The 14,541-nt window shown below is 45.7% G+C and overlaps 2 protein-coding genes across 2 annotated transcripts; both read right to left on the reverse strand.

Moving 5' to 3' along the window:
• Positions 1-4,450: 4,450 nt before the first annotated feature.
• LOC134205968 (uncharacterized) lies at positions 4,451-8,752 on the reverse strand. Its single transcript, XM_062681665.1, has one exon. The coding sequence runs from the start codon at positions 8,750-8,752 to the stop codon at positions 4,451-4,453; it is 4,302 nt and encodes a 1,433-aa protein (XP_062537649.1).
• Positions 8,753-8,913: 161 nt separating this feature from the next.
• Positions 8,914-9,876, reverse strand: LOC134205969 (uncharacterized). The gene has a single exon (XM_062681666.1). The coding sequence runs from the start codon at positions 9,874-9,876 to the stop codon at positions 8,914-8,916; it is 963 nt and encodes a 320-aa protein (XP_062537650.1).
• Between the last annotated feature and the right edge of the window lie 4,665 nt (positions 9,877-14,541).

Here is a 14,541-nt window from a genome sequence, read left to right on the forward strand (position 1 = left end):
ATTTATTTTTAATATTTCGTTTATTTGGAAGCTCATTTGCCGTGAAGCGTTACGGAGCCGAAACATAGGGAATGTAAGGTACTTAATGGAAATCTTGAATGATGTTTTATATCTATCATTTTATTGGGAGTAGAGATGTCGTAAAATTCCGATTAATCGATTAGTAACTAATCGATTACTCTCGATCCTCGTCGATTACTGAATCGATTAATCGTTGGATATTAATCGATACAAAATTAATCGATTATCACAACGATGAATCGATTAATCGAGGAAATCAATCCAATTGCGACATCCTTATGATGTCGTAAAATCCTGATTAATCGATTAGTAACTAATCGATTACTCTCGATTATTGAATCGATTAATTGTTTGGTAATAATCGATTCAAAATTAATCGATTATCACAACGATGAATCGATTAATCGAAGTAATCGATTAATTTGCGACATCTCTAATTGGGAGCCAATAACGAGAGGAAGACATACGCAATAGAATAACGACAGGCATCGCAACGGATAACAAAAGGGAAAACATTCGTGATGAAGTACGATCGTCAAGGAGGTGGGCGAACTATGATTACAGTACAACATAATTTTCAAAAAATCGAGATCAAGGCCCGCCAACAGCCTCCTAATAAGCTTTGGTTGAACCCGGAGATGCTCAGTTCAGGGTTGTGCTGAATCATTATCATACGATAATTTTTGGAATTATCATTTGATAACTTCTCATGTGTGAAAAGTAGGCGGGTTGTCGTTGGCGATAACTTTTGAATTTTTTAAATCAATTAATAATAAACACAAAATTATCATCTAAATGTAAACTTTACCTATATCAATTTAATGGCAACAATGAAAGTTCTGCCTGCACTTCAGCTTGTCACCTTTCTTGTAGATGGGGCTTCCTTCCACTCTTCCGGTAGCTGTTCTGTTTAGCAGATTCTGACTATCAGCGTGTGCAGAAAATTGGCCAGCTTTTCCGGGCCTACCTTGATTAGCTCAGCTCCGACACCATCCTTACCAGCTGCTCTTTTGTTCTTGAGCTGTTGGATCGCATCCTAACCTTCGCTCAGGGTGTGGGCTGGTTGGTTTCCATCGTCCGCTGAACTGATGTAGTCGTCTCCTCACTGCCTGTACTCTCAGTGCAATTTAAGTATTCTTTGAAGTGCTACTTCCACCTTTCAATCACTACACAGGCATCCATCAAGATGCTCCCGTCCTTATTCCTGCACATATCGGCTCGCGGTACAAAGCCTTTGCGGGATACGTTGAGTTTCTAATAGAACTTGCGTGTTTCTTGAGAACGACATAGCTGTTCCATCTCCTCGCAATCCGCTTTTTCGAGGCGACGTTCCTTCTCCTGAATGAGGCGTCTCCATTTCGGCTATAGCGTTCCACGTTCTGCCAGGACCTTTGCTGCAGCGCAACCGCCCACGCTGCGTCCTTCTCCTCCATAATTTGACTGCACTGTTCGTAGAACCAATCGTTCCGTAGACTTCGTCCCATATACGTTGCTCTCCGCTGCGTCGTTAATGGCTGCTTTAATTGTACTTCAGCAGTCTTCAAGAGGGGCCCTTCGATGTTGCTTCAGTCGCTCTAGGTCGTACCAAGGCGGTCCACCTGAGCGTTTAAATCTCTTATGAGGATATTGACTCGAATTTAAATTTATTCGCATAACGGTATCGATGTAAACTATAGTATAAGAGAGCAGCGTGTGTGAAAACAAATGGGAAAGAACATAATTTGAAAGTTATCGCTAGGTTGCGACAAGCATGAAAATGATTTTTGAAGAGATGTTGAAGTATGCGAGGTCCATTTGAGAATACCTAATAGCTATCGAAGCACCCTCTTTACTGTACATCCCGTTGGGGATGGTTCAGACAGTGGATGGGAGTCACTCCTACCGAGACTGGCTAGCCATCCCCAACGGTATGTACAGCAAAGGCGGACGCTTCAATAGTTAGGGGAGGAGGTTCGGTTGTGGGCACCCTTTTGTCTTTGATCTATAACTTTGGCCCTAGTTGATCTTATGCCGACATGTGTATACCAATAGAAAGCTAGACTAATAACCTTACTACTAGAGAAAATAGTTTGATTTCATCGGTTGGAAAAAAAATATTGACAATTTTACAAATTTGACATTTTTGGACATTTCAATTTTGTGGTACGGTTGTGGTTGTGGTTGTGGGCCCTATTATTCTCAAATTGCCGTCGCATACAAAAACTTCTTTTCAAAAAGCATTTTAATATTTACTTGTCGCAACCTAGTGATCAGTGCCTTGGTTTTTCATTAATACTCATGAGCAAGGAAAACGTTTTGTATCTCAAAGTAGTCTGATTGTTGTTGTTTTGAACACCACACCAAACAGTGACTATATATGACACACGCAAGATGAATACACGACTAGGTGTTCCAATCTGCCAAATTCACGATTCAGCCATCTTGGTTTTTAGTATGTGAGAGCCAGCGAGTTTGTTTACGCTTCGCACTGAAAATGAATTTTTCACCCCGCCTTCTTCTCTTTCATAAATTTAGCAGATTGGAACACCTAGTACTCTAGTATTGTCAGATTTTCTGGATATGATACACTGCGCGGCGTTTGTAATGTTCCCAAATGGGTACTTGCACAAAACTTCACGCGGCGAATGACTGTCGAAAGGTACGGCCGCGACAAACGATACACCGCAATGCTATTCATCCATAAGAATCAAGTAAACGGGGTGCAGAAAGCGCGGCGGTACCTTTCATGAAAGGTTCGCCGCGTGCAATTTTGAGAAAATCAGGCAATAGTGTATTCTTCTTGGACAAATGAGTCTATTTCCTTTGCATCAACAGCAGATGAACTATGTTTGCCATGAAAAATGAACGTGGAACTAAATGTGATTCATGCAATTGGTCGTCATGGTTTGATTTGATATTCAATCAAAGCAAGACAAACTTCATCTGGCGTAATTGAACTTCATTTCTAGTGGTAATTTCGAGGTAAAAATTTTTATTTCCTTTGAAGCCTAGAACGTAGTAAATATGGCTTTTATTTATTTTCCAGTTTGTTTTCTTTTAATTTACTTTCTATTTACAGATCTAGCATGACGCCGGCACTGACGCCTGGCTATGTTGAAAATATCGTGGGTGTTCCACGTAGCATTCTACATTGACCCCGTCTGAATTATCCTAAAACGAAGAAAAAGCTATGCGTTTAGGTATTTTTTTTTTCGGTGAATTTTTAGAATAATTCGATCTGCTTATGATATTTTCAGTTATTGCTATAGCGAAATTGGGACTATCAAAACGTTCGATTATTTAATCGGTTTTGAACGCGATCCGCTCCAACCTAAGCATGGTTCGTTCTGAGAAAAATGCGAGACGGATGAAAAAAATATAATTAATGTTGATGGGGCCTTCTAGGACCTCTGGGATTCCGTGGGAGGAATTACTTCCACTGGTACAGTGGCCCAGAAAACGCAGCAAACAATTACTCACAATTATCGAGCCGAAAACTCATCAATTAATCGCCACAGCTGCTTGCCAGAATCGTAGGCAATTCGATTTACGGTTTCCCTCACAGCTTAGCCACCTTATTGAATGTAATGCGTTCAACTTCACTCGCGGGATTGAGTTTCGGATCAAAAACAGAATTCGTCACTTTTTTACAGCAATTTATTGAACCGTATACACCAACTGGGGGAAAAAACACTATACGCCCGATTTAAACGTTCACCGTCCGAGGTTTATTTTCATACTAAAAAACGTTACTGTTGGACGTCGGTTGGATTCTACCTCTCTTCTCATTTCAATTTCGTGGTCTGACTGACCTGCTGACCACTACATAGCCAGTGTGCACGTAGGAGAGTAGAATTAATGTTTGATCGGTGATCATGATTGATCTTTAGGGTGGATCATACTTTTAAGTTATTTCAGTTGGAAATGGAATTCATCTTAATTTAAATTTAGTCCTTAATCTAATATTATATACAAATTCATTCATCATTCCGGCCACCTTGAAATGGTTCAGACATTTCAATACTACTCTCTAAACTATTTACACTATTTACAATTGTGTCACGAACGACTCTCCACCGTTCTCTATCACACGATGTTTGGTTGATGATCGTGGCTACTCGGATAAGCAACCATATGACGATTCGGTAATATACAACGTGACTTCTCGGCTCTCGACCACGTGACTGCTCGGCTCAGCAATGCGCAATCTCGGTTCGGGTGGGTGGCGATGCTGACACTCAGATGCATTGTGAAGGTGGAGAGGATCGATTGCCAGCGGAGAAGAACGGTAGATCAGTCGAAGACATCTGGGAGAGAAAAAGACCCGGTAGATCGAACGCGAAATGGAAAATGTATTGGAACCGCAATTACCTACGAGGCTCCCACGAAGGCATCGAGCAAATTTCGGCGTGCTCTACCAGGATCTCTTCTTGTAGACGAACTACTGATTCTAGGGCTTTTCCGGAACTGGGAGAACTGCTAATCTAGCAACTGCTCTGACGACTGCTTCGGATGACGCTGTTTTGAGGGTGACGACTCGCACTACGCCGTCCTTGCCGGGATGAACTTTCATTATCTTCCCGAGCGGCCATTGGATCGGCGGTAGGTTGTCGTCCTTTATTACCACAATTTTCCCTGGCTCGATGGTGACTGGGCCTTTGCATCCTTTCGCGGCGCGTGATTGGAGCTGCTGAAGATATTCTGGATACCATCTAGACCAGATTCTCTGGAAACGCTTCTGTGTGAGCTCCCAGTGTGACAGGCGGTTGTCGGGAACTTCGGTCAGATCGCACTCGGCGACGGCTTGCAGGTTTGTTCCTACCAGGAAGTGTCCCGGAGTGAGGGCTTCCAGGTCGGACGGATCGTTGGGTATTGGTACAAGGGGTCTGGAATTTAGGCACATTTCGATTTGGGCTAGAAGAGTACCCATGTCCTCGTAGCTGATGTTCGTGTTGCCAATTTCACGCAGTAGGTGGTGCTTGGCGGATTTGACGGCTGCTTCCCACAGACCGCCGAAGTGCGGAGCACGTGGTGGGATAAAATGCCAAGAAATTTCATTTTCTGCGCAGAACTGCAAAATCTGCTCGCGACCGGTATGGTCAGACTTCAGCATCTGGTATACCTTGTGAAGGTCATTCGCTGCACCTTTGAACGCAGTGCCGTTGTCGCTGTGCATTTCCTTCGATCTTCCACGGCGTGCGACCAGACGGCGGAGTGCTGATAAGAAAGCTTGCGTTGATAGGTCGGACACAAGTTCGATATGGACGGCTCGCGTTGAGAAACACACAAAAATGGCAATGTATGCTTTCGTCGGAGCTCGGTTGCGTACAGGTGACTTAATATAGACTGGTCCACAATAGTCTACACCACACACGGCGAATGGCCTAGTTGGTGTTACACGAGAGGTTGGCAAATCAGCGATGCTTTGCTGAACCAGGATCGGCTTATTACGGAAACATTGGAGACATTTGTGATAAGTTTGACGAACTAGGTTTCGGCCACCGATAATCCAAAATCGTTGTCGGATCGTGGCCAGCATGAGTTGCGGGCCAGCATGCAGAAGGTTTCGATGAAATTCTCCGGCCAGAAGAATGGAAAGTGGATGTTTGGCTAGCAGGGCTATCGGATGTTTCACTTCAATGGGTATCGAAGCATTACTGAGGCGTCCCCCAACTCGGATGAGTCCATCATGGTGGAGGATTGGTTTTAGCCACTTTAGTGGTGACGACGGCGATACACGTTCTTTCGAGGCAAGATCTGCAGTTTCATCAGGGAACATGTCTTGTTGCGCAAGGCGGCATAGAGCGACATCTGCATCACGCAAATCTTCAGTAGTGAGGAACTCGAACGGCTGCGGCTTCTTTTTCTTGGAAATGGCTTGCAAAACACGGAAATATCTTCGCCAATAGGCGACAGCACGGCGTAACTTCGAATAGTTGGAGAAACGGCTAAACAGCTCTTCGGTGAACTTGGGATCGGCAGTGGTGATCATAACCACGGCGACCTTGCTTCTTGCTTCGGGTAAACTGTAGGGATCAACGGATGGGATGTCGATTTGCGGCCAATTAGAAGGCGGAAGCGATAGCCATGGCGGACCATTCCACCAAAACGAACAGCTTGCAAGCTCGGTGGGGCTGAGACCTCTCGAAAGGACGTCAGCTGGATTGCAGACTCCGGGAACGTGTCTCCAGGAATTCACATCGGTAGATGCTTGGATTGTGGACACCCTATTTGCCACAAATGTTTTCCAGCGGGTTGGGCAGGATTGCAGCCAGTGAAGGACGTTCAGAGCATCGACGTGGAAAAACACTTCGACTGGCTTTTTGATGGAACTTTGCACCTTCTTGTAGAGTTTGGTTGACAGGACCGCCCCACACAGCTCGAGGCGGGCGATGGTTTGAAGCTTTGATAGCGGGGCAACTTTAGACTTTGACGTCAGTAGTCGCGCTTGTATGATTCCGTTGGAAGACTCGCAACGGACGTAGCAACACGTACCGTAGGCCTTTTCCGATGCATCGGAGAAAAAATGTAGTTGGATAGACATAGCGTTGGCCAGGAACACACACCTTGGAATCCGGATATTTGACAGCACTTCGAGCGTACTATGGTAGGATTTCCACTCAGCTTGGAGATGTGGGGGTAGTGGACGATCCCACTCGTAGGAATGTCCTTCGTCTGTGTGCAAGGCCCATAGACGCTGCATAAAAAGCTTGGATACGACGATGACTGGTCCACTGAACCCTGCTGGATCGAATATCACAGCAATGTAGGACATAATCTTCCTCTTGGTAAGAACAGCTGCTGGTAACTGAAGCTGCACCTTGAAGCGTAGCATGTCGGACTCCGGCTCCCAGACTAGTCCGAGAACGGAAACGGATTGCTCGTCTTGTAGGTCGTGAAACAATGCAATGGCTTGGTCTTCTTCAGGAACATCGGCCAAAACTTCAGGGACGTTGGATGCCCATTTCTTTAGCGGGAACCCTGCCGCTGAGAGCATAGCGGAAACTTGCTTGCGTAAGCGGATTGCGGATGGGAGGTCATCTGCGCCGGACAGGAAATCATCCACGTAGAAATCCTGTTTTACAGCCTGGACGGCGGCCGGGTACTTCTCTTTCTCATCTTTAGCAACTTCGTGTAGGGTGCGAGTTGCCAGAAACGGCGCAGATGCGAAACCGTACGTAACGGTTTGAAGCTCGTATGTTGCGAGCGGCTGATCTGGACTGGAGCGCCAGAGAATTCTTTGGAATGGACGGTCTTCTTGGTGTAGCAAAACTTGCCGATACATCTTCTCACAGTCGGCTACGATGGCGATTTGGTGGGTGCGGAAACGCATGACTATCGACAGCAGATCCTCTTGAACGACTGGTCCAACTAGCTGCATGTCGTTTACCGAAAAACCAGACGTGGTCTTACACGAAGCGTCGAATACAACACGGATCTTGGTGGATGTACTCGAAGCTTTAAACACTGGGTGATGCGGAAGATAACAGTGCGGAATAGTGTCTGCTGGATCGTCGATTCTCCGCATATGTGCAAGGCGCTCGTACTCGTCCATGAAGCTGCAGTATGCATCCTTGGTGGGTGGATCACGCTCAAGTCTCTTCTCCAGGTTTAAGAAACGGCGCTCGGCAATTAGGCGGGATGTACCGAGGGTGACGAGCGGATCACGGGTAAGTGGCAAGCGAACGAGATAACGACCGGACGAATCGCGAGTGGTGGTAGCGGAATAAATTTCTTCACAATAGGTTTCTTCTGTGGATAACACTGGATTGGAATCGATGGCCTCCAGCTCCCAGAACCGTTGTAGCGCTTGTTCTAGGTTTCGATCGACAGTGGTGAGGTGACAAACACGCGGAACGTTTGCGGATTGGATAGAAACTTTCCCAGAAACGGTCCACCCGAATACTGTCTCGATCAACGTTGGGAGACCTTCACCAAGAGGAACTTTACCACCTGTGTGTAGCTCATGGTAGGCTTCGCCACCGACAATCATGTCGATGCCTGCAGGGATGTGGAATTTGGGATCTGCCAACGACACTTCGGGGAGCTTCCACTGGGATATGTCGACTGGGATGGTTGGCAGATTAATCGTGGGTTTCTTCAGGGTTAGAAACTCGAGTGCTGTACTGAACGGAGTGAACTTGGACTGGATGGTAGCAGTCAGTTTGAACTTGATCTGCTTCGTGGATTCTCCGATACCAGTTACAGCGATGTCGACTGTCTTGCGACGAAGATTGAGAAAGTTGGCAAGCTTTTTCGTCATGAAATTGCACATGGATGCCGAGTCTAGTAGTGCTCGGGCGGAATGCCTTTTACCATTCTGGTCGAGGACCAAAATGTCAACCGTTTCTAGCAGCACTGTGCTGCGGCTCGACTGGACCGACAGACTCACTTGGGGGTTTTGGTTGGGATGTCTTGCCGGTTCCACTGCCGTGGACGTGGATGGTTGTTGGATTGGCTGCTGTGGCGTAATTACTGGGGTGGACGATATCTTGAGAAGTGCTTCTTGGTGCAACAGAGAATGGTGCTTGTCATGGCAGGTCCGACACGTAAACTTCGATGTGCAGCTCCTTGCTAAGTGTCCAGATTTGAAGCAATTCCAGCATAGGTGCTTCTGGGAAACCAGTTCGCGTCTCTGAGCGACAGACATCTTTGCGAATACTGGACATAGGAAAAGGAAATGCTTCTCTGAACATGCGATACACTGTGGTCCACTACTATACGGCTTGGACACAACAGTGTTAGCTGCCATCTTGAATGGCTTCTTCGGGAAAGGTATTGAACCGGCCCAGTGGCGTAGCCAGAAAATTGGTCTGGGGGGGGTTTTCTGAACATATTTTTTTTCGAAAAAAAAAATTTCTTCTGAAAATTTTGTCTTTGGGGGGGGTTTTATGCCCAAAACCACCCCCCTGGCTACGCCACTGAACCGGCCACCTTGGCCGATATCGGTTGTTGTGAACGTTGCTGCAGATCTGTGACGACGGATTTCAGCATTCGAGCTCGTTGATAGAGAAAGTCTACCATCCTCTCATAGGAAACATTGTCTTCGCTGCTGGTTGACTCTTCCCAAGCTCGTAGCGTTGTAGGATCTAGCTTGTAGGATAGGAGGTTGATTAGAGGTGTGTCCCAATACTGAATTGGCTCATTCAGCTTTCCTAGGGCCTTGACATGACGCTGGTAGTCGTCCACAAGGTTGTGTAATTCCTGGGAAGATTCACGCTTGAGGACAGGTAGATCATAAAGAGCGCGGAAGAGTTGACGCTTCAGGAATCGCTTATTATCATATCGCTTCAGCAACGCGTCCCAAGTCGTCCCGTAGTTATCTGCTTCCACATCTACCGACTCGAATGGCTTTCGAGCTTCTCCCTCGAGCGATTGCAACAAATATTGCAGCTTAGCAACCGTTGGAATGTCCGCATTAGAATGCACCATTGAAGTGAACGTATCTCGAAAAGATAACCAACGAGAAAAGTCACCGTTGAATTTAGGGAGATCGATCTTGGGTAATCGGAGGTGGAAAGCTGCATGGAATTGATGGTCAGGGTGCATTGTGCTGTTCATCAGCGTTTGGTTTTGCTCAGTTGACCGCTTCGACAGTAGAAATCCCTTCGCTTCGCAGTATCGGGTCTCAAAATCTGCTCGTTCACCGAGATGGATGTCCAGTGTTTCCGGCTTGTCGTAGCATTCGATGTCGGATTGAACTTCGAGGAATTCCTTGTATATCCGATCCAAGGTCTCCAGACGTACGGGAATTTGGCATGTATCCTTCGCTGCATCAAACTTTGCCACGAATTTCTCCACCTGTGCACGCGTGATGAAGATTGCTTTGCGTTTAACCATACACTCAGCCAGCATTTTTTCCAATTTCGTTGCCATCTTGTTTGGGAACCACTGGACTGTCTCACCACTGCACTACACTACCACCACAAAACGAACACGGTATCGGAAGTCGGAAACGGCACGTATATCGAAAACGGACTCCTTCCCGGCGCGGACGTACCGTTTCTACACGACGCGGACGAAATATGACACCAATCGCACGAATTAGCTCCTTCCCGTCGCGGGTATCAACTTTTCCCGGAACGACCGAGGCTGATACGATAAATCGTACGAATAATCCTTCCCGTCGCGATCGTACCACCTTACGCGATTGACTTGCCACTCACCACCACCTCAACATACATGCAATTAAATAGGAAAATATTTGCTTCAATTGGCCTTTTAACTTTTCAAGTTCCCAGGAATTTCCAAAACAAAAAAGCACACCGTTGCCGCGAAAACAATTAGGCCTTCGAATGGTGGGCTTGGATGCACACAAAGGGGGTCAGGCATCCAACAAAATGGCTAGGTTGGAGCCAAAAACCTGCATCACAGCATCCAGCACGCAATCAAATGGTAATGGCTTACTCACCGCACCTCCTGGTTGGGGGGGACCTCCCATCCGGTTCGAAGGACCAAATGATGGGGCCTTCTAGGACCTCTGGGATTCCGTGGGAGGAATTACTTCCACTGGTACAGTGGCCCAGAAAACGCAGCAAACAATTACTCACAATTATCGAGCCGAAAACTCATCAATTAATCGCCACAGCTGCTTGCCAGAATCGTAGGCAATTCGATTTACGGTTTCCCTCACAGCTTAGCCACCTTATTGAATGTAATGCGTTCAACTTCACTCGCGGGATTGAGTTTCGGATCAAAAACAGAATTCGTCACTTTTTTACAGCAATTTATTGAACCGTATACACCAACTGGGGGAAAAAACACTATACGCCCGATTTAAACGTTCACCGTCTGAGGTTTATTTTCATACTAAAAAACGTTACTGTTGGACGTCGGTTGGATTCTACCTCTCTTCTCATTTCAATTTCGTGGTCTGACTGACCTGCTGACCACTACATAGCCAGTGTGCACGTAGGAGAGTAGAATTAATGTTTGATCGGTGATCATGATTGATCTTTAGGGTGGATCATACTTTTAAGTTATTTCAGTTGGAAATGGAATTCATCTTAATTTAAATTTAGTCCTTAATCTAATATTATATACAAATTCATTCATCAAATGTACATAATTGCATTTTGGAAAGCTCGACTAGTAGCACTAACACCATCATAGTGACTAGACCTTGTATCCATTTCCATTCTGCTATTCAGAGTCGAGATAGGAAATTGCTCAGGTTAAAACTAAAAACGACATTATTGGACCAAGGTCGATCAAGTCTACATCCTCAAGTCAGCTATCACACTTTCTTCTCAAGAGCTTAGAGCACAGTATGTCTAGTTAAAGCGTTACCCGTTCAGTCGACAACATTATTATCAGTTCAATCAAAGGTAATTGCCTATTTCCGGGGAATAAACCACCCGACTTGGACGTTAATTTACAATGTTATGAAAACTCATATGTGAATATGTACGTTATGTGGAAGATATTGATTTGAAAAATGTATTGGAGGTAACCACTTTCCCTTCGATGGGACTCGAACCCATGACCCTACAGTACGCTAGACTGGTGCTTTAACCAACTAAGCTACGAAGGACCTCCGTCGGCCTTCGCAACCTAGCAGCTACTGAACGAGCTCGAGATTCCCAAATTGGACGCATAGTCAAATCACTCGCAATCCATTTATCAAGCCAATACTTCCACATGTGTATTGTACACGTCCACATTAGAGGAGCGTGAGTATTTAGAATGTCTGGCGGCTATACACATTCTTCATCAGCAACGGTACTGATCAAGTGAGGTTGTGTAAGCTATTTGCCAGTCGGTCGTCAAGCTCAGACCCGACCGCATTGCGTAGGCAAGAGCACGCAACTCAAGTTCAGTTCAATCAAAGGTAATTGCCTATTTCCGGGGAATAAACGAGTGATTTGACTATGCGTCCAATTTGGGAATCTCGAGCTCGTTCAGTAGCCGCTAGGTTGCGAAGGCCGACGGAGGTCCTTCGTAGCTTAGTTGGTTAAAGCACCAGTCTAGCGTACTGTAGGGTCATGGGTTCGAGTCCCATCGAAGGGAAAGTGGTTACCTCCAATACATTTTTCAAATCAATATCTTCCACATAACGTACATATTCACATATGAGTTTTCATAACATTGTAAATTAACGTCCAAGTCGGGTGGTTTATTCCCCGGAAATAGGCAATTACCTTTGATTGAACTGAACTTGAGTTGCGTGCTCTTGCCTACGCAATGCGGTCGGGTCTGAGCTTGACGACCGACTGGCAAATAGCTTACACAACCTCACTTGATCAGTACCGTTGCTGATGAAGAATGTGTATAGCCGCCAGACATTCTAAATACTCACGCTCCTCTAATGTGGACGTGTACAATACACATGTGGAAGTATTGGCTTGATAAATGGATTGCGAGTGATTTGACTATGCGTCCAATTTGGGAATCTCGAGCTCGTTCAGTAGCCGCTAGGTTGCGAAGGCCGACGGAGGTCCTTCGAAGCTTAGTTGGTTAAAGCACCAGTCTAGCGTACTGAGGGTCGTGGTTACCCTCAATACATTTTTTTAAATCAATATCTTCCACATAACGTACATATCCACATCTGAGTTTTCAGAATATTGTAAATTAACGTCCAAGTCGGGTGGTTTATTCCCCGGAAATAGGCAATTACCTTTGATTGAACTGAACTTGAGTTGCGTGCTCTTGCCTACGCAATGCGGTCAGGTCTGAGCTTGACGACCGACTGGCAAATAGCTTACACAACCTCACTTGATCAGTACCGTTGCTGATGAAGAATGTGTATAGCCGCCAGACATTCTAAATACTCACGCTCCTCTAATGTGGACGTGTACAATACACATGTGGAAGTATTGGCTTGAAAAATGGATTGCGAGTGATTTGACTATGCGTCCAATTTGGGAATCTCGAGCTCGTTCAGTAGCCGCTAGGTTGCGAAGGCCGACGGAGGTCCTTCGTAGCTTAGTTGGTTAAAGCACCAGTCTAGCGTACTGTAGGGTCATGGGTTCGAGTCCCATCGAAGGGAAAGTGGTTACCTCCAATACATTTTTCAAATCAATATCTTCCACATAACGTACATATTCACATATGAGTTTTCATAACAACATTATTATCATTTATTCAGACTAAGGCCGAAGTGGCCTGTGTGGTATATAAGAGTCTTCTCCATTCGGCTCGGTCCATGGCTACACGTCGCCAACCACGCAGTCTACGGAGGGTCCGCAAGTCATCTTCCACCTGATCGATCCACCTTGCCCGCTGCGCACCTCGCCTTCTTGTGCCCGTCGGATCGTTGTCGAGAAACATTTTCACCGGGTTATTGTCCGACATTCTGGTTACGTGCCCGGCCCACCGCAGTCGTCCGATTTTCGCGGTGTGAACGATGGATGGTTCTCCCAACAGCTGATGCAACTCGTGGTTCATTCGCCTCCTTCACGTACCGTCCGCCATCTGCAGCCCACCATAGATGGTACGCAGCACTTTCCTTTCGAAAACTCCGAGTGCGCGTTGGTCCTCCACGAGCATCGTCCAGGTCTCGTGTCCGTAGAGGACGACCGGTCTAATGAGCGTTTTGTAGGTTGTCAATTTGGTACAGCGACGAACTCTATTCGATCGAAGCGTCTTGCGGAGTCCAAAGTATGTACGATTTCCAGCCACTATGCGTCTCCAAATTTCTCTGCTGGTATCATTTTCAGCAGTCACCAGTGAGCCCAAGTACACAAATTCTTCTACCACCTCGATTTCGTCACCACCGATGCCACTCCAACTGGGTGGCTCACATTGTCTTCTCTTGAACCTCTTCCTATCATGTATTTCGTTTTCGACGTGTTGATGACTAGTCCGATCCACTTGGCTTCCCTCTTCAGTCTGATGTAGCCCCAAGTAACAATGATAGCTGAACAGTGAGAGCAATAGCTGAACAATGGTTGGTTAATGGTGTTGATAGCTGAATAAGATGATAGCTGATTATCAAGTTGAACAGTAGCTTGTTGAGTATATAGCGTGTCTCTTGTTCAGCTTATCATAGTATGCTGAATATGATACTCAATAAAAGATTATCCATCTACTCTACCACTTTCTATCCAGCTTATCTGTAATATTCAATGGTGAGCACAATGAATCTTTTATTCAACTGTTGAATGTAATAACAAAAAGTTTGTGCGGATCATAATAAAACCCAGAACACTCAACGATCGATTGCAAATATGCTGAGGAAAATATATTATCGAAAGGTAATCTTTTGGAGGTTTGGTAAATGATAAAATATCACTTGGCAATTTTTATTTGATTTATTAAAAGACAACAACGATTTTCCCGATAACGAACAAATACCGGGGGAATCATCATCGGCAGGTCCCAGAGACGTGGAGAAAGGTGAAGACCGTTGTAGCGAAGGAGATGGTATTAGTGATAATCATGTCATTAAAGTTCACTTCAGAGACTTGTTTCGCAGCGCCTTTGGTTCGAAGTTTCTTCGAAGAAGGTGGTTGCTGGAAGTCAGAATCAGAGTGGCCGGACATTTATGCTGCCTCAGCTTTCGCTTCTGCGAATGTCTTGAGCGATTTTCGTTTCAGTGCA

This window comes from Armigeres subalbatus, chromosome 1 (genome assembly GCF_024139115.2).
Source record: "Armigeres subalbatus isolate Guangzhou_Male chromosome 1, GZ_Asu_2, whole genome shotgun sequence".
Lineage (NCBI taxonomy): Eukaryota > Metazoa > Arthropoda > Insecta > Diptera > Culicidae > Armigeres > Armigeres subalbatus.

What these genes read in the sequence shown, in the direction of transcription:
- LOC134205968 (XM_062681665.1), bottom strand. Translation starts at nt 8,752, where the DNA reads ATGGCAGCTAACACTGTTGTGTCCAAGCCGTATAGTAGTGGACCACAG.
- LOC134205969 (XM_062681666.1), bottom strand. Translation starts at nt 9,876, where the DNA reads ATGGCAACGAAATTGGAAAAAATGCTGGCTGAGTGTATGGTTAAACGC.